Source organism: Cryptotermes secundus, unplaced genomic scaffold (assembly GCF_002891405.2).
Source record: "Cryptotermes secundus unplaced genomic scaffold, Csec_1.0 scaffold813, whole genome shotgun sequence".
In the NCBI taxonomy this organism is placed as follows: Eukaryota; Metazoa; Arthropoda; class Insecta; order Blattodea; family Kalotermitidae; genus Cryptotermes; species Cryptotermes secundus.
This window is the reverse complement of record NW_019735471.1, coordinates 1,641,005-1,665,222: the sequence shown is the minus strand read 5'-3', so window position 1 is coordinate 1,665,222 and position 24,218 is coordinate 1,641,005. Positions and strand designations below refer to the sequence as shown.

Below are 24,218 nucleotides of genomic sequence, written 5' to 3'. Positions count from 1 at the left end.
CTAGTCAATGGTGCAGTAAACACTCCTCGTCAATGATAGAGGCTGGGTTTTCTGCGTGGTCCATGCAGTGTGTTTATAAAGAAGTGTTCAGTAGCATAGAGCAATACAGCACAGTAATTGAAAGTGAAGAGTCAAGTTTCAGGATGCCAGCCTGCCAGGATATGATCTTGGGAGCAGAGGAATTGAATTGAGTAGAGTTTTTGGAATTGGCAGTTGCACAGTAATGACAAAAAAGAAATTAGGCTGTGAAATGAAGACTTCATGTGCGATTTGAAGTGACAGTGACTGTCATGAATCCATTGCCAGGATATGACTAATGAAGATTGAGAACCCTAGTATGTGTAACAGTGAACTGTAAAGTGTGTACACCAGCAATAGTGCTGTTATTGCATTTAGTCCTGAGATGTGAATGTATAAGGTGCAATAAATCCAATCATCCAATCCAGAATCCATCTATAATTCACCTCTGCATGTGACAATATATATATCTCCCTTTCACGTCTCACTAGTAAGCACATTACCAGTACAATCAGTCACATTTCTTATAAACTGAGAGTAGAAATATTGAACAGAGATTTTATGGACTTAAGGGTATATTGATATATACACTGTAGGTATCCTATGATTGCACAGAATGAGTGTGGTACATTCAATAAATGACCATTGGTTATACCAAGGACTAATTGGACAGACCAAGTAATGGTGAATACAACAAAGGAGAATGAAGGAAAGAGGGAACACAGATGTAATGTTGGTCTATGGGAAACCAGAGAGAATTGGTAGTACAGCTCAAGTTAAGATTACAGTCTTGTGGGATATGATGCCATGTAGTATAGTAGAGAGTACCAACATTTCTGTAGGAATCTTCTGCCAAATAACACAGCCATAATCCTAATACTGACTGATGTATGAACCTAAATCCCAATACATCTCCAAATTTTTGTCTCTTCTTTCTCACTTCTTTTTCTTCTCTGTTATTGGTGCATGGTTGTGGCAAAAATTCACATTAAAGCACTGCCATCAAAAAGCATAATAGATCACTGTAGGTTGTGGTGCAAGGGCAGAGAAGGCCCACCCTTTATACATTCATTTATTTATTCATTCATTGCCACCAAATGTGTTTAGAGAAGAGGATTAAAGCGTCTAAGTGCTGAGATTTAGTGAGAACCGAATAACATTTTGTTGTGCAAACATATGCATTCAGTGTCAGATTAGGTAACTGGACCACATATAGGAGTCATCTATTTACTGTTTCACATGTATCTTTGCAGTATTTTAAAATTTATAATGTCAAATGTTTGAGTGAGAGTGGATAATGAACTGAAAAGAATGTGGAAGGAAGATATTATGGCTTAATTCAATGTGCTATTCCAGCATTTGGGTGAAGGGACTGATGAAAACCTCAAGAAATTTCAGGATAAAACTACTATCTTCTGGGATGCAGCCCCACATAGTCTGGTAGAGCAGTATATTCTAGGTTGTAATGCCATGTAGCTCAGCAGGAGTCTACAGATGTTTCAGAAGGACATATCNTCTCTGTTATTGGTGCATGGTTGTGGCAAAAATTCACATTAAAGCACTGCCATCAAAAAGCATAATAGATCACTGTAGGTTGTGGTGCAAGGGCAGAGAAGCCCACCCCTTATACATTCATTCATTTATTCATTCATTGCCACCAAATGTGTGTAGAGAAGAGGATTAAAGCGTCTAAGTGCTGAGATTTAGTGAATACAAGCTACAAGCATTATGACTTGAGTTAACCTGCTTGAGTTTCACATATATACACACTGATAGCACAAAAATACCAACCACCTAACAAGCATTTAATAAAAATTTACAATTATTTATTATTTCTTCTCACTACATGTTTTGACCACATGTGGTCATCATCAGGTGAAAGCACAAATAGACTTATACGAAAACAAAAAGACCAAATTCTGTTAAAATATAACAACATCTAAAAGAATGAAAATAGATAAAATAAGTTGGATTGGTTGGATCTGAACCAGTTATTATATAAGGCCTGTGGACAATATAAAGTTTTATTATATATTATATAAAAAGGTAAAGCTGTTCCTGTGCTTAACTAATTAAGCACTATGCCATGAGGGCATATGGGGGGGGTGGATGTATAGATCCACATTTTCTTGACCTCAGTACTAACTGGAGGTGAGTGGTCAGTTTCATGCACCTGCCACTTTACCTCCAGGGAAAGAGCCCCCGGTACCCATTGTAGAGGAGGGTGGGTGGGCCCTAGAGCCAGTCTGGATGACGTGGAGAAGTGAAAATCCTGACCCACCCATTGCTTGAACTCTGATCCCTCTATTATCCAGCCCATAGCCAGTCACTATACCAACTATGCTAACTCGGCTCCTGAAGTTTTATTATATAGGATAGAAATTATGACTTTATAATGTACATAGGCTTAATGTAACAACTGGTTTGGATCTGACCAATCCAACTTACTTTGCATATTTTCATACTTATATATAAAATATGAAAAATCAGTCAGTATTGCAATAATCTCTTTATTTTTTCACCTGATGATAAAAACATGCAGTAAAAAGAAATAATAAATAACTGTTAAGATTTCATTATACATTTGCGAGACAGTTGGAATAATAGAAATATATATATACCCTCCAGAAGGACACAGGCCTAAGAAATAGAGACTGATGCCATGAAGGTTGTGTGTCAAATTGACAATACCTGCCACAGCAGCTGGGACAGTCCTGTTCAGGGCCGTCACTGTGGCAGCTGCTATGTCATTGGGAGTGTACTTCGTGGTACATGACTGGCCAGCAGTCACCATGTTTGGTTTTAACAGTGTGCCTTCCAGGAATACATGATGGTCATTTAGGGCCTTGTAAACCGCAGCCAGAACAGTTTCTGTGACTTTCTGTGCACGATCCAGGTCATGATCTCCATCGGGCAAGACCTGTAAAAATTTAAGAAAAGACAGTCGCCGTAAATCTTAACATTATGGTCTTCTGAGATATGACAGATTTTGGAAAAAGGTACAGAATTTTGGATGAACCGGCTGTCTCTATGTAAAGGACATTAGAGTTCTAAATGTGCTAATTTAAGTATCAGGATTTCAAATGTATAAAATTACAGTCACACAAAACTTGTGCTAAAAAGCTTTCTTACTTTTTATTTCTGACTATACACTACCTATTCTGACTGTAAACATTCATGCTCAGATGATACAAATTGGTTAAAAATATCAATATTGCAAAGCAAATGTTGTTAAAACATAAAAACATGGAGAGTGAATCAAGTCAGATCCAACTGAATTTCACAAAGATGCAAAGTGACAGCACCTGTCTCAGTACAATTCACTGCTGTTTCTGAGTTATTAGATATTTACAAAGTTTCGTCTAGTTTGAGCACATATAATTTGACACTTCACATTCTTATGCTATATTTTCATATAGCAAATGGAAAAACTACCATATTATCACTTTTCCTGGATAGTCTCTTTCCAAAAACAGAGATATCACGTATGCGACCAGAAGATGAGGAAAAAGACATAAGAAGATGCTGGATGACCTTGGGGACAGAAGATATTTTATTTGAAGGAGAAAGCTCTAGATCGCATTAAGTGGAGGAACTGTTTTGGAAGAGACTGTGGACCTGTTGTATGCCAGATTACTGATGAAATGAAAATTTTCATATTTTGCATATAACGTGTCTTGGTTCATGTGAGCCAAAACAAACCTTCAAGTTGTAAGTTAATCTGAATATTCAGAGCAGTCTTTTAAGCATATTTCTGTTCAGTGAATAGCCGGGGGTTGATTAATATAGTGCACCATGCAGTTCTCAGGTAAGGGTTGATGTGCTGAAAGAGTAATACATGTCCTTGAAGACTGAGTGACATAAGCAGAATGTAAGAGTCTGAATGCAAGGACTGATGTGCTGATATTGAGTATTCAGTATTGAGGGGGTGGGTTACCCCATGCACCGCGACCAGTTTGATCTACTGTGCGTCCCCCTTTGAATTTCTACTGTCTCCATACCCTACTGGTACTGGTGCTTGCTATCATTCCCTTCTGCCAGCGAGGTTTCGGCCTTCTACTGGCAGTGGTATCTAATAGTTAGTCCCTTTCTGTCAGTGAGGTCGTCCCTCCTGTGGCAGTGGTACCTAAGCTCCCCCATCTACCGGAGGCATTGGAAACTACTTGGGCGGGAAATTTGCCTGATTTAGCTCAGAGGTCTCCTAGAGACATGAGGTTCTTTTACGTGCCGTAAATCTACGACACGGGACCCACGGCTTAAAGTCCCTCCCGGAGGACTTGTTCCCCGAATTTTTCCACCGTTAAAAATTCCACGACCTCTGCCGGGTTTGAACCCGCGTACCTTGAGTCATGAGGTGGGAACGTTACCCCTAGACTACGGAGGCCGCTGATGTGCTGATATAGTGTAGTGTATGTCCTTGAACGTAGCAATCTGTAAGTGCAGTTGACATGTACTATCATGATATTTGAATTTTTCAGCATGAAGCCATGTAACGTACCGTATAAATACTAGTAGTACAAACAAAACATCATTTGACTTTATCTTAACATCTTTGGCATGAACAGGCCCAAGTATTAAGTGACAGAACTTGGGCCATCTACTTGTATATCTAAATGATTTTTCACAAGGTGGTCACTTTCGGTGGACAACAGTCACACAGAATAACTGAAAATCCCTCTATACACTTTTAAACACATGTAGCTATACATATTAACTGTTTTACTGTAAGTGAACAAAAATATATCTATGCAATGCCAATTTTCATTCTCCTGTTATAATTTAGGTATAAATGAAGTATTTCATCCCTGTAGATAAAGGCCCTCCTTTATTGTGGAGATGTTTGTGTGCCTCTGTGACCTGGAGAGCTATGCTGGAGGGACTGTAAGCTTCTGCTAGGGCCACTCATGCCAGACAGGTCAAAGGGTAGGGACCATACAAAATGTAGTACCTGGTCATGCAGGTTGGGGGGTTGGGCATGGGCCTAACAAACTGAAAATGATATTGATGATGATAATGATGATAATAATGATAATAAGAAGAAGTAAAGGCCCTAAACACATTACATTTTACATTTTGAATAAAAGTTAGTTCCAAAACATTAATTTCTTAGAACTGTTGTCTCTGAAAAATGTCTTAAAAGCAGAAATCAGCATTGCATTGCATTGCACAGATGAGCGAACAGATGAGCACCCACAACAGTGAAAGGTAGCTTCTATGGGTACATTACCTCAGGTTCTACGATGGGCACAATGCGGTTTGCTTGGCAGATGGAAGCATAGCGAGCCAGAACATTGGCATTCTCCAAAATGGCCTGATATGATGGAGTGTTACGCTTGATCTTGAGCACACAACGCCACTTGGCAAAGTGACAGCCATCCTTCTTGTACTGTGCACAACGCTGGGCAAGGTCATCCAGTCCTAGAACACAGCACAGTCAGTTTAGTCTGGTTCTGTGACATTTGATGTTCACATTGTGATATACTGTCTTTTGGAATGTGACCCGATAGAGTTTGGTAGATAGGTATGTTTTGGGACAATCTGCTGCATATATCTTCAGGGCACAAGAAACAAGACAGAAGCAGCAAATTTCTCTGAAATGTTGGTATCTGCCTAATACTCTATATGTCATCACACTCTTCAAGACTTCACATTATGGTTCTGTTGGGGAGCATAAACCCCAGAATGAAAAGCAAATAAAACTCTCAGCAATAAACTGGAAAAGATATGATGGGTTTAGAATTGATTGATTCATGAGTTATTTAATGATGCAATTTCCTTAGGAGAGGTTTTAAAACACGACATGAGACAGGAATATGTCATGAATGGTGTGTGGATAAGGATTAAAAAAAAATGGTTATTGCTTACATGAAGGTACTATCTCAGAATTTGCTTGAAGAGGCTGTGGATTGTGGCAAAAAAAATCATCAGTTCACTTTGCCAATATTTGAATTCAAGCACAAGATTACACCATTACTTCTATATGAAACTGCTTTGATAGAATTACATTTAAAGAGCAGTCTACTGAAATATATACAAAGAAAGTAAAATCACAGAATGTGATGGAAAAAATAGACTAGATATACCTGTGCATGAAAGTGATAATTTATTTGATAAAAGAAACACATCTCATTAAGAATAAAATGACAATTCGACCAGTATGTTATAATTAGTCCCTGTATTCAGGTGGCATAGAATACCTCCACCTTAGCCCTGTGAGCTATAGTAGGCAACAAAAAGGGAAACCCAGTTCCTGTGGTTAAAACTGGCCCACCCTGTCACTGTGGAAAATAAATGCAGAGACTTGGTCCTCTAGGTTGGGGGTTGGATGCAATGCTGTTGACCTTGCTCAGTAAAACAGCTTTTACAAAATCCAAAGAAGTGAAAGCTGGTTGGTCCAATTAATAAACAAATATGGCAGAATCTTCTAAGGAAGGCTGTAGCTCAAAAAGGGCTGTTTTGCCTATGATGATATAATTCGAGGTCCAACACTTTTGCTGTAAGACCTATGGTGACATGAAGATGCTGTAGTAAGGTAGTTCTCATGAAAACTATACACTCAAAAATTTCTTGTCATAAGGAATCTGAAGGTTCCATTACAGCAGAAGCCTTCCACTGCATCCTGTCCTGTTCACACTCTCTCAACCTATTTCATTTGAGCAAAGTTTTAAATTTTCCTTTTCCCATGTAGATTTCAATTATGAATTCCATATGAATTTCATTTTCTTTGCATGCATGCATAAAGTCTTGCTAGTTTTAAGCTTCACACTTTAATCACTTCAACAATACTAAATTTAGGTCCCCACTATATAATTTCCTATGTTCAAATATTCTCCTCACCACTCTATGAAGAGGTAAATAAAAATCATGAAAAATCCTGGCTAGTAAGAAATGCCGGGTCTTCTGAATACAACAAATACACTTTACAGTAAACTAAGGATAGAAATCATGACTTTCAATGATTCAAAAAAGCAGAGGATAATCAGAACTGTGCCTTTTTTTTATTTTTTCCATTGCCTTCATTTCTTTTATACAAAAACAACATCATTCTGTTTCCATCCTCATGAAATCGGTATGAAGAAATTCACACTCTGTTGGACTCCTAGGCATAATCAAACAAGGTGAGACAGCAGCTTTTCCTAGGGTCCGAAGAGCGTGGGTATTTCTTCATAAACCAGAAACAGAAACAGAAGGCATTTCTTAAGGGCTGTAGTTCTTACATAAGTGCCAGGGAAATGGTCAAGTGGGGGAGGGGAAGGAAGGCAGAAAGAAAGAAAGAAAGAAAGAAAGAAAGAAAGAAAGAAAGAAAGAAAGAAAGAAAGAAAGAAAGAAAGAAAGAAAGAAAGAAAGAAAAAACAAACATTAAACTTCGTGTCATGCCATTGTCAAACAACTTTAAATTCAATAGAAACATGTATTTCAAGAGTAGAATTACACTATAATCTGGAAAAAGCCATTCAGACTAACTTATAATGGTGGTGGTGACAATGGTAACAGTAACAAAAGTAATGCAATTAAAAAGGAAACAGAACTTTACCCTGTGTGGTGCCCTCATCCTCTGAACCAAAAAGAGGAACAACACCCTTATCAACTTTGATGCCAGGGATGATTCCTCTTTGCTTCAGCAGTTCTACAAATGGTGTTCCATCATCAGCTTTCTGGTACAAGGTCTCGTGGAACAGAATCACACCAGAGATGTTCTCTGCCACCACTTTGTCTGAAGTAAACAGGAGCTGCAACAGAATAACGCAAGTCTCACAACTCACTTAACATCAAAGGCTTACAAGGGCGAGCAATCTGACTGCCCGTTTCATACAATTTCCAATTCGCTCTTCATTTTCATCCAGTAATTCAATGCCATATAGTTTAGCTAATGATGGTGTCATTAAATAAAAAATACATAGAAAGAATCAGTTAATACCATTGGAAGGGGGAAGGTGGGAGATAGGTATTTACCCCCTCCCAGATAAAAAAAAAAAAACAAAATTTAAAGAAGAGAAGGAAATATACCAAATATCAACATCAAAAAAAGTAAATTACTTTTAAAAATCTACTCTTCCATCCTGAATACTTCAGGGGAATATGTAAAAATATACTTCGATGGCTTACAAATAAGTTTGTCAGCAAATTTTCTGGTTCACTGTATATCCTATCAGCTGTTATGGCTCTTAAATATGTCGCATATATGAAGAAGGAAACAAATTTTAATTACATTTCTTAGAGTAGAATTTTGATTAATACATTTTATACCCACTGCATTTTGATACTTTTTAAAGAAAATGAAAGAATGCAAGATTTGAGGTTTTCGTCGCGGTGACAAAAAGATTACTGTATTCTGGGATATGACGCCATATATTCTGGTAGATTGTTACCGACATTTCAAAGGACAGTGCAGCCTCTCCACTATTCTACCCTGAAGATGGTGACAGCACATTCCTCTAAAACATCAGTAATAATCTATCACAATCTGTCATTTTTAGTGTGGCCAAAAACAGCCTGGGAAACTGAGTCAAATTATGAGAAATAGCATGAGATTCAAAGTCTCCTTACCCAAATACATGTCTCCTTGATGGAGATATGTAGTAACAGATGTAACATGCAAGGTCTGAGGTTCTTACAGTAGTGACTTTGAAGATTACTTATTCCTTGGATGTGTTGCCATATAGTTCAAGAGATTATAGATGTTTTGAAGGAATACGCTACTTCACAATTCTTCTACTTTAAGATGAAGGCAAATGTTGCCCAGAATGCCAGTAATGATCTACCAGATAATGTAGCATCTTATCTCAGAAGACAGCAACTTCAAAAGGAAAATGATAAGTGAATGATGAATTTGAGGTAAACTGGCTGAAAATTATTTATGTAAATTTCAGCAAATATTGTGCTTCAGTCTTGTTAGAATGAATGACAATCAAAATTTCTTATTTTACTATTTGATACACATTTTTGCACTAAGAATTAATGTTATGCCGAGACATGGCAGTTTCTCTCATTTAATCTGTGTGCACATAACTGCTACTATAAACCAAATAAAACTAATGCAATACTTGGTACCTTGCCAAACATTAACTGAGAATGTCATCATATGGTTGATGTCAAAAGGCAATCTTATGTTAGAGAACCCTCCACCCACTCCCCTGAAACCTAAGAAGCGTCACAATGAATTCTAAGGTCAAGTCAGGGTCAAGCTGGTTATTCTTAACTTATACAGTTGGGAAAAGGTAAGCAGTGTGCATGAGTAACAGCATAATCTTTCTTCAGCAACTCATATATTTTGAGCCAGGGGAGTACATTATTTTTATGTTTGTATTTTATATTCTTACTATTCTTATAAATTTTGTGAGATAATATTATTATTTAGTGAACAAAACTTTATTCTTAGTTAAATAACATAAACAAATTCCATAATTATTAGCATGTAGAGGTATGTTCACATATCTCGCATACACACAAAAGAACTGTGTTACAAGATTGTGACTGTCATTTTTCTTATCAGCATATTCAACTTAGTCAAAAAACAGTTCATTTCATTTCTTCATTGAAAGAAAATTTGTTGTGCTGTGTAATTATTGGCTAACCAGAAATTTACCACCATTATGGAACCCATCATAACTGAACCCTCTTCTGAGTTACCCCAGTCCATTTTAATCATCACAATTTCTCTTTCGACAGCTGTGAAATGGACAGATAAAGAAAAGTCAGATTGGTTTATATGGGTACACAGATATGGATGAGAAGGTTACAGTACTCTGAAAAACTGAATGGATTTACATTTTGATATTGTGAGGCAGCTCAGTCAGTACAAACTGGCTCTGGGCTGGATTAGCAGCTTTGGATTTCTGACAAAAACAAAGATTTTTCTCTTCATCACTACATCCAAGCCAGATGTGGTGTCCGCCAATACTCCTACATTATATGAAGGTGTATTTTTGTATGCTGTGTGATACTACTTGATGGACTCTCTAGTAACAGTACCCCAGTACTACAGCCCATCTCAAGACATGATCCAGTGACAGTTCAGTAAAGTTCTTATTGTCACAATATATTCTCCTAAGGTCATATTCATATAAGCCTATGTTTAAATTAAATAAATCTGAGATATTTGAGGTACTCATGGTGGTAGTTAGTTAGTTAGTTAGTTAGTTATTGGAGAGGGTGGGTTTCCCCATGCACTTAGACCTGTATTGGTCCATTGTGCTTCCCTCTATGATTTCTACCAGTCTCTATATCCTACCGGTACTGGTGCTTACCATCAGTCCCGCCCAGCCAGCGAGACCGGCTCTACTAGCTGAGAGGAATCTATAATGCTTCCTCCATCTACCAGAGGTATTAGAGACTGCTGTTGGGCGGGAAACGTCCGTAATTTGGCTCAGTGACCTCCTTTGGAGATATGAGGTTCTTTTAAGTGCCGTAAAGCTACGACACGGGAGCCACGCTTAAAGTCCCTCCCGGAGGACTTGTTCCCCGAATTTTTCCGCCCTTAAAAATTCGACAACCTCCGCCGGGTATTTGAACCCGCGTACTACGAGTCATGAGGTGGGAACATTACCTCTAGACTATGGAGGCCGCTTACTCATGGTGGTAAGTATCAAGATTGTGTATTTCTGGGATGTGACACCATGTAGTTTGAAAAATTGGTATCATTATTTCAGAGAAACCTGCTTGCTTAATCTTAAGCGCAAATGTGAGTCTAGTTTGGATGTAGGCATGTTACTTTGGTAGGGTGGGAATTGGGGAAAATTATCATTTGTCTTTTAATTTATTTATTTTTCCCAAAGCAAGGGATAATGTACAACAAGCAACCAATTGCTAATTATGATTTTTGGATATGAGTGTGTACATACATGCACACACACAAATGCACATGTGAGCATGTATGCATCACAAACGAACAAACAGAACATTGGGCTTATATACCTTCATCTTCTGTGCTTTGGGAGGCAGGTGGGTAATCATAATTTACCTGTCCTTGTTGGTCACCTTTCTTACAGAAGTGGCCAACATATCACGTTTTATTGCCTCTACCTTGCAAATTGAGTTTTGTTCCTCAGAAATGTTGGTATCGTTTTACTGGACTACACAGCATCACTATCAGTAAAACAGAAACCTCAAAGAAATGTGCTAGCTGATACCAATAGAAACATACCTGTCTGTACAGGCGACGGTTCTCATCCGTGTTGTCGATGCCTATGTCAGCAAATCGCTTGCCAATGGTAGCTGTAGACTCATCAGCAGCAAGAATGCCCTTTCCTGGTGCTACAATCGCATTCGCGATCTTGGACAGCTCCTCTTGCAGGGCGGGTGAAGGGTAGTTGAAGTAGGTGGTCATTATGCGCAGTGAATTTTACAATAAGAGATCTGCAAAGACAGATTATTTTACCTGTTAATTTGGTAGTCTCCATAGCATAGCATAGCATAATTTTTTTGTTGTGTTTCTCTGGCTAGCTCCCATAGCATTACCACAACAACAACTGAAGCATTATAATAAAATCTGTATCTGATTTCTCTGTGGTTAACCGTTGATGTCAATTTAACTCTTGGTTATTTACACCATTTGGATGTAGGTTATGTTGCCAACGTTTCGGAGGTACATGCTACCACCGTTTTCAGGGTCGAAATGTATAGTGGGGCGAGTTTCTATGTGTATACAAGTTAATGTTTAGAAAAGAACAAAAGGGCAGAACAAAAATTGACAATATAGATGGAGGCAGCATGCACCTCCGAAACGTTAGAAATCCTGAAGAAAGCAGTCTTCTGGGATTTGGCACCGTGTATATGTGGTGTTAACCGACGTTTCGGAGGAACGTCTGCTTTTACCAGTTCTCACGGTCTCTTCGCTTTAGGATTTCTTATATTTTTCCTTCTACCCTGAAGATGGAGGCGATACGTTCCTCCGAAACGTCGGTTAACACCACATATACACGGTGCCAAATCCCAGAAGACTCCTTTCTTCATAGTCACCGCCGTGAAAGCCTCAAATCTTACGTTAGAAATCCTGTCCACATCCACGCAATAAAAACACAAAATATCTGAATTAGCATCCTGATTTTTTAGCTTCGCATTAAATGTTTACGTCACTCCATAACCTAGTAATAAAAGCAGACTACTGTTGTGGACGTAGGTGTATTGTTAACATTGAAGAATAGGTTTTAAATAGAGTTATGAGTCAAAAAGTGTGTCAAATAAAATAACTTCCTTTACTGACATTTACGTAATTGGTTTGTATGGAAATTTAATGGACGAAGAAAGATTGGCAGGCGGACAGTCTCACGGTACAAGGTTCACAGCGATGGAGGGGGTCGGTACGGGGCGATACGACACTGGAACTTTCCAGACCTGTGCTAAATCAATATCCCGCCGCCACTGTCGGAGGCTCCGTCCGTGCTGTGGGATATAGGCATTCGTATTTAACAAAACGCATTCAGCTCATGCCTCTGTGTTTACATACTCCCGTATTTCATGATATGGACATAAGGATCGTCACAAAAATATATTCATTCAAACGTGTTTACGCAAAAAAAACCCATATATTTAAAAATATTTCCCACGCCACGAACATGGCAGTTCACCTTGAAATAGGCTTCTTCTGACGTCAAAAAATGACGGTCTTCTGTAATTTGCGTCACATCACCAAAAGACCGTACTCTTGATATTCGCCACAGTGAGAACCTCAAATCCAGTCTTCATGTAGCGCCTAAGACTGATTATCAACCAAGAAACATGGGCTTATACTTTCTAGCCAGTTCAAACCAATATTCATTATCCGTACTTATGGGAATATGGGAATGTGTGGGGAGGGAGGGGGGCACGTGGTAGCGTAGTTGGTTGAGGCACTATGCTACAAGCCGGAAGGTCGCGGGTTCAAGTCCCGATGAGGTCATTGGATTTTTTTCAATTGACCTAATCCTTTCAGCCGCACTATGACTCAGCTTCTAACAGAAATGAGTACCACCAATATTCTTTGGGGTAAAGGACGGCCGGCGCATAGGGGTTGACAACCTTGCCGCCATCTATAAGTCGATTGTCTAGAAAATATGGGAACCTCAACATCTCGCAACCCTGTGGGCCTCCACGGCCTGTTACAGGGATGGCTTTACTTACTTTATGGGAATGTGGGGAAAGCGACTTGCTACGGACTGGATGACTGCGGGGTCAGAGTTCGAGTCCCTGTAGGGCAAGCTTCTCTTCTCCACATCGTCCAGACCGGCACTGGGGCCCATCCACAGGTGGCTATTTCTCCTGGGATAAAGCGACCGGGACGTGAAGTTTACCACTCACCTCCAGCTAGTGTCGAGGTCTTGAATGGTGGAGCTATACTTCTACTCCCCCATACGTCTTTATGGCGCAGTGCTTAATTAGTTAAGCATTTAGTGCCGAGGTTAAAAATGCGTTGAGCTATACTACCACACTCACATGCACTCTTACAGCATAGTGGTTAATTGTAAAGGAGCATTTGCTTTATTTTAGGTCACCATTCTATTTATTGCATAAATTGTACGGTCCTGAATAACTAACAAGATTATGAACGGTGAGGTGGAATGCATTTGGAAAAAATCGGTGATGGAATTAGACGGAAATCAGATTCACGCTACGGCTAATTTATCGCTTCCCATAAATCTCACGCACTTGTTAAGTTAAACCCCGAGATCCATATCTCCCGCCTGGGATGTTACCGAAAGATCTACCAAGGTAATATATTTGGCCCCGCCAAAGCTCAACCGGTTAGTCGCTGGCTTCCCACCGCGGGGGCCCGGGTTCGATCCCGGGGGTCTGGTCAAGTGGGATTTGTGGTGGACAAAGTGGCGTTGGGGCAGGTTTCCTCCGAGTACTTCGGTTTCCCCTGCCAATCTTCATTCCACCAATTGCTCCACAATCACCCTCACCTATCATCTGGGGCTGGTACAATAGGCCAGAAGTGGCTGCAGTACAAGGGACTTAGTCCCACCCCACTAGCAATAAAAAAAAGGTAATATATTTATATATTAACGAAGCCTATTTGAGCATTCCATTCCATTAATTTACTTATCGACTCAATTCTACTTCGAAGCCGATATATAAACAGCTCCTTTCGAATTCCTGCACCCGTTGGAGAGGGGATTCATTGCGGAAATTAACGACTTCAGAATTTAAGGGTTACAAAGATGTCAGAAAGAGAACAGCTTACTTAGCAATCTATCAAATTTAAACAACCTTCCTATATAGGGATAATAAAAGACTGACTACAAAAAGTGACAAGCGGGAGACAGCGAATGGGAGATCAATAGAAAGGACGTGGCGGTGCATACCATGTTTCTACGGCTGGTAGGGCCTGGCACCAAAATGCCCGCAAATTATCCAGCGGAGGTAGTAGTGGATTAGCTTCTTCTACCTACCTCCTCTCTACCACTGGCTGGTACCGTGGCGTGGGTGCAGAGGCGTCTACAAGCTCACATGCGTCTAATCAGACAGGAATGTACGTCATTCGCAAACTACACCTTACTTCACTGTCATTACTGTTGTAAAAAATAAAGCTATCCCTGTAACAGGCCATGGAGGCCGATAGGGTTGTGAGACGTCGAGGCTCCCACATTTTCTATACAATTGGCTCACAGATGGCACCGGCCGACCTTTAACCCCAGGGACATAATGCAGCTGGAAAGAGTAGGTTAATTGAAAATATTGTGACATGACGCCCGAAAGCCGCAATAGTGAAGTCAGAATAGACGTTGAATGTTCAGCAAAGATTTCGTAAACACACACGCGCAGCAACGAATACGCAAGAAATAGTCGAGTTACTTCCGTTGCAATGCAACGGCGCTGTAATCACGCCTTCCCAAAAATAGGGAGGCTGTGTTTTATGTGTGGTCCGTGTAAATTGGTTATAGAGAGCAGCTCAGTTGAGAATTGGGTCGAGTTTCGAGAAGTCAGCCTGCTTGGGAGCAGAGGAATTGAACTGAGTAGAGGCTTCGGAATTTGCAGTTGCAAAGTAAGGATAAGAAGGGAATTAGGCCCTTAGAAGACGTCATGTGTGGTTTGAAGTGACAGTGAGACTGTTATAAATCCATTGCCAGGATACGACTAGTGAAGACTGGGAACCCTAGTGTGTTCTGCAAAGGTGAACTGTGAAGTGTGCAGATCAGCGATAGCGCTGTATTGCTTGTAGCCCCGAGGTGTGTGAAGGTGTCAATAAATTTGATTTGTATCATTCTGGTCCGTCACACTAGCCATATTATAAAAAGTTAAACAGTTCCGTCCAGTGTGACTGGTGATGTTTTTCTTATTTCAATTCTTCATGCCCTTACATGTTTCGGTCCTTAGAGATCATCACAGAGGGACATCGGTACAGTTTGGAAACCACTATTAACAATGGGTGTTCTGAATGTTAAAATATATATATATACATACAATGTTGACAATACACAAATAGATACAAAATCCAAAGCTTTTTACAACTACAGCGGCTGTCTTGATATATTATTCTTTTAAACTTTTTTATTTAAGTTAGAATTTATAAACCACATAGGTTCGTGTCCTCTCTCTTATCAGCTCTCCTGACGGGGGCCGAACTTTTGCCGCCTGTCTTTCTTGAGAAGAAGGTTTTTTTTGATGTCGTCCCGTGGTTGTTCGTGGCGCGCTGTTGTTTTTACTATTTTTTTATACAATAGGCCAGAAGTGGCCGCAGTACAAGGGACTTAGTCCCACCCCACTAGTATTAAAAATACTAATTTTTAAGAATTAAAAAAAAATTAAAAAAATATGTTTTAAATTTAATATATCAAGACAGCCACTGTGGTTGTGAAAACTTTGGATTTTGTATCCATTTGTGTATTGTTAACATTTTATGTACATATATTTTATATGTATATGTATATATATTTTAACATTCAGAACACACATTGTACGTAACAGTGGTTTCCAAACTGTATAGATGGCCCTCTGATGATGGTCTCTAAGGACCGAAACATGTAAGGGCATGAAGAATTGAAATAAGAAAAACATCACCAGTCACACTGGACGGAACTGTTTTATCTTTTATAAAGGTGTCAATAAATTCGATAACCAATCCATTTTTTTTCCCTTGGCACTACAGCCCCAGTGGGCCTAGGCCTGCCTCCATGAACTTCTCCGCTCACTTCGGTTTTTCTAGATCTTACACCTTCGGTAGGACTTCATGGGCGGGTGATCAGCTAGTCGCAAGGCCTCTACCTGCATACAAACACAGAAAAGTGCGCACACACAAACTAAACATCCATGTCCTGAGTGGGATTCGAACCCACGATCTCGGTTTCCAAGCTAGCGAAGACAGTACATGCCTTAGACCCGCTCGGCTACCATCACCAATCCATACCCCGTCTATATTCATACGCCCCTAAATACATGACAATATTATTGTTGTAGCTTCACAGAATTTTATTACGGTGATAAAGTCATGGAGGTTGAGATGAATGGGATATAAAACAAGTATGGCGGAGATGCGAAATGCCTAAAAAGTTACGTAGGAAAATCTAAAGGGAAAGCTGTGAACTAGAATAAAAACGCCCCTAGTTTCAGAGAACTGCAATAATCAGGTGCAACACATTCTCAGTATCGAAACCAAGTTCTAGAACCGTTCTATTCACATATTTAGCACAAAGGACACAGTTCTCCCGTTAGCAACATTCATGCTCTGCACTATGCTGTGTGCATAGCCAATTGCCGCCATCCCGTGGAGTGCGTAACGCATTTTAGGTAATACAGAACCGCCAACGTGCTGCGCAAATGACCACGGAAAGAAACACCCTACTTCATACGTCAATCATCCGCCAACCGCGGGGGTTCAGTTCCTGTAATACACCGCTGTTGGTAAACGCTGCGATTGACAAGAGAAATGCCTTATGGGAAATTATATGTTAAGTGAACTATGGTCGTTGTTTAACAATAATCAAAGCGTAACCAAGTTGTCGGCTCCTTCACTGAACAGAAAGAACATACGGGAATAACATTAGATATAAATACATAACAGCATATCGCTATGGTAATCTATAGGCTAGAAAACTGGGTTTCGATGCAATTACACTATTGCCCTCAAGAAGTATTAATTTATTCTTACGGATGATGCCTGTCTTTTCATGTGCACATAATGTGGGACCCTCAACGTCTCACAAGCCTAGGATAGCTTTACTTACATAAATTTAAGATCCAGATACATAAAAGTAAATACCTTGACTGGCAAACTGGAAAACTATAGATCGTTAAGTCACTTCTATATGGTAGTAAAAAGGTAAAGTTGTTCTTGTGCTTAACTAATTAAGCACTATGCCATGAAGGTGTATGGGGGAGTGGATGTATAGATCCACATTTTTTGACTTCGGTACTAGCTGGAGGTTAGTGGTCAGCTTCACGACCCGGCCGCTTTACTCCCGGGTACACATTGGATAGGAGGTTGGGTGGACCCCAGAGTCGGTCTGGACCGCGTAGAGAAGAGAAAATTCTTGATCTTACAGGGACTCGAACTTCAACCCCTCGGTCGTCCAGCCCGTAGCCAGTCTCTATACCGACTGAGCTATCCTGGCTCCTCTATATGGAAGTAACGACGGAAATACTAGGACCAGAAGATATGGCTGTTGCTAGGGAATGGCTCCCTCCAATAAATCTACTTACCAATCCAAACCCCGTGTCGTGAAATAAGACCTCGAGGCGTATTCTTGCGACGTCACTTTATTACTTAAAGACGTAACTACAATTGAAGTAACTAGAACACAAAATGTTCAACAAGTCGTTTCACATTCCGTCCTTTCGTGTTAACAACTATCACTAGAATGTCCAAGAATCAGAGTCAAAGTCAAAGTCACATTGCGACTAACAGTCGGTCAGTCAGTCAGTAAGTCTTGGTGTCAAGCCCCATCTAGGGCTCATGAACAAATATTAATTATTACCGTTTGACAGTTACGGTCTTGTTTCTGTGGGGCGCCCTCTCTGACGAGAGGACGGGTCTGTCTTTTTATCTGTTGCTGATATTCATAAGCAGTGTTTTTATACATGAGACGTTCCCAGACAACGAACCTTCAATGAAGGTTGTCCAGTTTCCGGGGTAACATCGTTACTGCCCGGAAAATAACACGCAGCAACTAGTAGAGCAAACGCTATGCAGTCATGGATCACAAGTCAAGGAATTCAAAGGGAAAGAAGTCTCAATTCCTAACAGCCCGTGTCTCGTCAACATGTGACTATAAAATAAACCTAAATGTGGGAACATCGACGTCTCACAGTCCTACGAGTCTCTACGGTCTATTAAAGGGACAGATTTACCTTTTTAACTCAAGTGTTCCAATTCATATTGAAAGCCTGTCTACAATAGTAAGGGGTCGCACCTCTGTGAGATTCTTACTACATTTATCTTACAATTACCGCCTCCTACAGCATAAGCTGGAGAAATGAAGCACATTGTATTGTATTGTATTGGAGAGGGCGGTTTTCCCCATGCACTTAGACCAACTGTTGGTCCATTGTGCGTCCCCCTATGATATTCTACCAGTCTATTCCCTACCGGTACTGGTGCGTGCCATCAGTCCCGACTCAGACAGCGAGTTCGGCCTCTACTGGCTCAGCGGTATCTCGATGCTTCCCCCATCTACCAGAGGCGTTAGAGACTACTGTTGGGTGGAAAATGTCCTGAATTTGGCTCAGTGGTCCCCTTGGGGCATGAGGTTCTTTTACGTGCCGTAAAGCTACGACACGGGACACACGGCTTAAAGTCCCTCCCGGAGGACTTGTTCCCTGAATTTTTCCGCCCTTAAAAATTCGCCGGGTTTGAACCCGCGTACCTTGAGTCACGAGGTGGGAACGTTACCCCTAGACTACGGAGGCCGCTATATGAAGCACATATGGATAGAGTTTGCTGAAATACGTCATCATATTCATGGAGATTTGAATTAAATATAGCCGTAATTGTTAGTGCCCCCAGGAAATGAAGATGATCTTCGTGCGGAAGGAACTGATTTTTTTCTGTGTACACAAATTAAAACTGCAGCACGGTAAAATTGTCTCAGTGCTTAATTAAGCAAGCATGAGGTACAGGCCCAAGCATTCTCAGCACTAGATGGAGATCAGTGGTAGCTCCACATTCCGGCCACTCCGACACCAGGGAAATAAACCCCGGTACCCGCTGGATAGAGGTATATGGCAGTAGGGGTCGGAGTTCGAGTCCCGGTAGGGTCAAGAATTTTTTATTCTTCCCGTTGTCCAGACCGGCTCTGGGGTCCACCCAGCCTCCTATCCAATGGGTACCGGGGGCTATTTCCCCGGGGATAAAGCGGTCGGGGTGTGAAGCAGACCACTTACCTCCAACTAGTGCCGAGCTTAAGAAAATGTGGATTTATACATCTACTCCCCTATACGCCTTCATGGCGTAGTGCTTAATTAGGTAAGCACAGGGATAACTTTACCTTTTACCCGATGGATAGAAGTTGGCTGGGCCCCACGGCCGGTTTGGACGCTGTAGAAAGAAAAAACCATTTTCCTTGCCGGAAATCGAAAAATGGGAAAAAATGGCTTCGTCTTCTCCTCATTCACAACTCATACAGCCAACATCAACGAGATATAACCAGTGCAATTGATACAGCTGCCTCAGACCTGGTATGAACCAACATAAGCGTATGCATTGTTCCCCCTTAAGGACAGAAAATCGATACTACGGCAATCGATTGTAATTAGGCTAGCCGCACCGACACGTTAGCACACTCTAACAAGATGTGGTAGAGTTCGGTGCTTTTCACTACCCCTGAAGAGTACACTGTATTTACTTTGTACACTGCTGGAATAATGATGACCAGGACCCGGATTTTCATGACATGTCATCTTTTTTCCCTTGTATCCTATGCGATGCTCTTAAATATATAAATCTCGGATATGAGCTGCTGGTTATATAAATGTAAATTTTATAGGTAATTTTTTGTCATTTTTTGACATTTTTAGGTTGAAGGTCATTTTTTTCATTTTTGGGGTAATTTTTTGGTAAATTTTTGGACTTTTAAGGGCATTTCTTGTCATTTTTGGCCATTTTAGGGAATTTTTCTTCATGTTTTCTGAAATGTGAATAACATGGAAGCGAAGTGTTCTTTCTCTTTCTCCTTTAGGTAATTTTTCTGGATTTTTTCGGTCATTTTATAATGATTTTCAGGTCATCAAAATCCGGGCCCTGATGATAACTATTGTGAGAGACATGTTTTATTATATACTATAGGGTTATTCCCATATATATTTGCCACATCAAATTACCTAACCTTATCATTAAGTAGCTTTACCTGTATGAGTAGATTTATAATCTTCAGAAGAATTTGAAGCAGTTATTTTAACATCATACTTTATATATCGACCTCAAATGCCAATATTTATCCCACCGAAGCATCATTATAACACTTTCTTACGAAATTCTTCTATTGTTTTAAGTTTATTTTGTTAATTTGGTTGGTATATTTACCTTCTCAACAGCATAATGTTCTTAAAACCAGCAACACAGCTCTCTCTTTTTGTATGTTATACAGAATAGTTTTGTATTTACTAATTTTCAGTGCGTTTGCATGAGGTAGCTCAGTCATCAAAGTGACTGGCCACGAGCAGGGCGACGGAGGTTCCACTAGTGGCAGAGAAATTTTCGCCGGCGCATTCAGATTGTCTCTGGGGCCTACCAAATCTCCTATTCAATGGATATCAGGGGTGGTCAAGCGTAAAGGTAAAATTTACATCCATGGAGTTTATCTTTACTTCCTTATACATCTTCATGGCGTAGGGTTTTGGCACAGGGCCAAAATTACATTTTCCTTATATCTGGTCACACGTACATATATAGACACACAGGCCTATATCACTATGATACGGATCAAGCCAGGAGATTAATTTATTCTTAATTCATTTATTAAATTATCTTCATTTACCTACATTAATTCATTAATTTATTGTTCCCATGGATATACTGGTAGTGGTCTTTGAACTGGACGAGAAATCTCCCGCTTTTTATTGAATATAAATATTCATTACCGTGTTCACAAAAGCTCGCCACTGGAAGTTAATCCTGAGAAAGATGAATCCAATCCACATCCTCATATCCTATTTCTTTAAATTTTTAAATTCTTTAACTGTTAATGTTCACGTAAACAACGACTCGTTGTTTACATTCCCTACAGAACGGACAATACTTTGTAAGGTGAGGCACCGACTAAACAATTAACATTAATTTACTACACCTACATCACGAGCCTCCTACACAATATTTTTTTCCTGGCGCTACAGCCCCAGTGGGCCTAGGCCTACCTCCAAGAACTTCTCCGTTCACTTCGGTTTTTCTATAGTCCAGTAAGGAGTGGACAAAGCGGGCAGTTACTCAGTGTACTCACTGCATTCGGACGCACGTTAACCTGCATTCAGACTGAAGAGTGAACTTTGGACGCCCCTGCAATTGTATACCCATCACGTGATCGCTGCATGATTTCATTCAAAGAGCGAAGGAGATACCGCGTGCATTTGTTTACGAGGACTCTCTCGTCTCCGCGAATGGACTATAGATCTTACACATACGGTAGGACTCCTTGGGCGAGTGATCAGCTCATCGCAAGGCCTCTACCTGTACACAAACACAGAAAACGCACACAAACATCCATGCCCTCAGTGGGATTCGAACCCACGATCTCGGCTTCCGAGCGAGCGAAGACAGTGCATGCCTTAGACCGCTCGGCTACAGTGACCGGCCCTATACAATTTTATATACACAAAATATAGAATATTAGAGTTTGTCCGTGGGAACGCAATGAAATTACAAAACCAACGACTGGTTCGATGATATAAAACATCAATCTAAGAATTTTATTCTTGTTTTATAATATAACTTCTGTTTTATATAATCTGATTTATTATGTTTTACGTCAAGTGTTTTATATAATTAATAGTATTGCAACCAATTTTACTAGTACTGCAGTTCAGTGGTGTATATATGTTAACCGTGTATTTGCCTGATGATGGCTACTGATAGCCGAAACATGTAGCAGAGCTGAAACTGGCACTGATCTTGATAGTTGTTGTGTTGTGGCGGTTATAATAAAGAGGTTGTAAAAATATCATGTTAAGACATCTTTGGAGTTCTACGTAATCTATATTTATCTATCTATCTATCTATCTACCTATCTACTCGGTGGCTCTAGATACTTTTGTTGGACCTTGGCCGCCTTTTCAGTCTCTTGACCTTTTTACTTGCATACAGGATAGCACAAACATAGAATAAACGCTCACAGACATCCATGCCTCAAGTAGGATTCGAATCCACGATCCCAGTGTTTGAGCGGGCGAAGACTGTTGATGCCTTAGACTGCGCAGCCACTGTGACCGGCTAGGAATTACCTTACCACCCTTTTCCACTAATGTTAAGAACTAGGTTACCTTATTTGGTAATTCTGTACAAGCAGCGTACGTCACGTAGTGACCGAATGAATGGGCGGAGATGTGGAAGGAAGTGGTAATGGCCTATTTCAAACACAATTGTAAAATATTCATTGAAAACTGAAGAAACTTTGGAAAATCCATTCCGGAAAGACGGTTATTACTGGAGGTTAGGAACAGGTATTTCCCGACCAAAAGTCTACACGCAATCCCTGTGCTAATCTGCTTGTTAAACAGGAAATGCGACACAGGCTACTAGATTTAGCAAACGCACTGCAATTAATATGTTCGTTGGCAGTTTTATTCATGCGACAAGAGGCACTGAGTCCTGATGAACGAAGCAGACCTGTTCCCGATGAGTCTGCAGCCTATTCATAAGCAGAAACGGAGGGCACTGAACCCATCAGATCGAACTGCGCAGAATCAGTGTGTTAAACTATAGAAATGAGCAACTGTTTATCATACGATAGAACCCTTGCCAGTTAATATTTAATTAAAATATATTAAAATCGTTCACACATTTAAATGTACTAGATATCAGTACTGTAAAATATATTATCCTGAATATTATGAACACTAAAGCACGTACAGACTAGATTTCATTAGGAATGACGATATTAGAAGTTCAAGGTCAAGGTAAGGTAAAGTTCTCCCTGTGCTTAACTAATTAAGCACTACGGCATGAAGGCGTATGGGGGAGTGGATGTATAGATCCGTATTTTCTTGATCTCAGCATCAGTTTGAGGTATTTTTTTTATTGCTAGTGCGGTGGGACTAAGTCCCTTGTACTGCGGCCACTTCTGGCCTATTGTACCAGCCCCAGATGATAGATGAGAGTGTTTGTGGAGCAATTGGTGCAATGAAGATTGGCAGGGGAAACCGCAGTACTGGGAGAAAACCTGCCCCAGCGCCACTTTCTTCACCACAAATCCCACTTGACCAGACCCGGGATCGAACCCGGGCCGCCGCGGTGGGAAGCCAGCGACTAACCGCTTGATCTATGGTGAGGCCCTCAGTTTGAAATAAGTAGTCAGATTTATGCTGGGTGGGCCCCAGAGCCAGTCTTGACGATGTGGAGAAAATTCTTGACCATATCGGGACTCGAACTCCGACCCATCGGTCGTCCAGCCCGTAGCCAGTCGCTATACCGACTATGCTATATGATGTTAGAAGGGAATTTGAAATACCATCACAAAATGATAAAGATGTGTAGCGTCAAAAACCGTATAAAATTCAATAGAATGACTGAAGGAAGGATACCAAAATATATTCTATGGTATAAATCAAAAGGAGCCGAGATCGAGGAAAAATGTGGAAAAGACAGAATACGTACGCGCAATAGGGGAACATGTCTGGTTGCCTACACCATGAAGCGAAGAAGACGAGAGGAATTCGGCCTAATAATGGAGTAGGACGGTACAGAAACGCAGAAGAGCAAACACACACGTATTTTATCTGTTAAAGGCAACACTGATTAACTGTTAATGATTTATAATTATTGCATTATTTTCGACGTTGCGTCTAACGTCGAAAATTATCTGAGAAAAGCAATACATCCATTTTGAAGGTTTAGCGAGTTCCTTCAGAATATAGGAAATTCTTCAAAATAAAAAGGTAAGGATCGCAACTAAACTGACCGCCTCTGTGGTCTAGTGGTCAGAGTTTCTGGCTACAGAGAGAGAGAGAGGTCCCGAGTTCGATTCCTGGCGCTAGCATATTTTCTGAGAAGTAGTGGGTCTGGAACGGAGTCCACTCAGCCTCGTGAGGATAATTGAGGAGCTACTTGAATGGAAAAGTAGCGGCCATATCTAGATATC

The 24,218-nt window shown here is 40.4% G+C and overlaps 1 protein-coding gene across 6 annotated transcripts in view; it reads right to left on the bottom strand.

Moving 5' to 3' along the window:
• LOC111869413 (fructose-bisphosphate aldolase) overlaps positions 1–24,218 on the bottom strand; it is a 72,517-nt gene that overhangs the window by 9,412 nt on the left and 38,887 nt on the right. For all 6 annotated transcript variants that reach the window (XM_023860925.2, XM_023860924.2, XM_033753423.1 and 3 more), the window contains exons 2-5: positions 11,162–11,373; positions 7,553–7,748; positions 5,246–5,436; positions 2,710–2,938 (exon numbers count right to left, since the gene is read on the bottom strand). In XM_023860925.2, coding sequence (XP_023716693.1) covers positions 2,710–2,938; positions 5,246–5,436; positions 7,553–7,748; positions 11,162–11,344 — 799 coding nt within the window. In that variant the 5' untranslated portion in view covers positions 11,345–11,373. The remainder of the gene's footprint in view (positions 1–2,709; positions 2,939–5,245; positions 5,437–7,552; positions 7,749–11,161; positions 11,374–24,218) is intronic.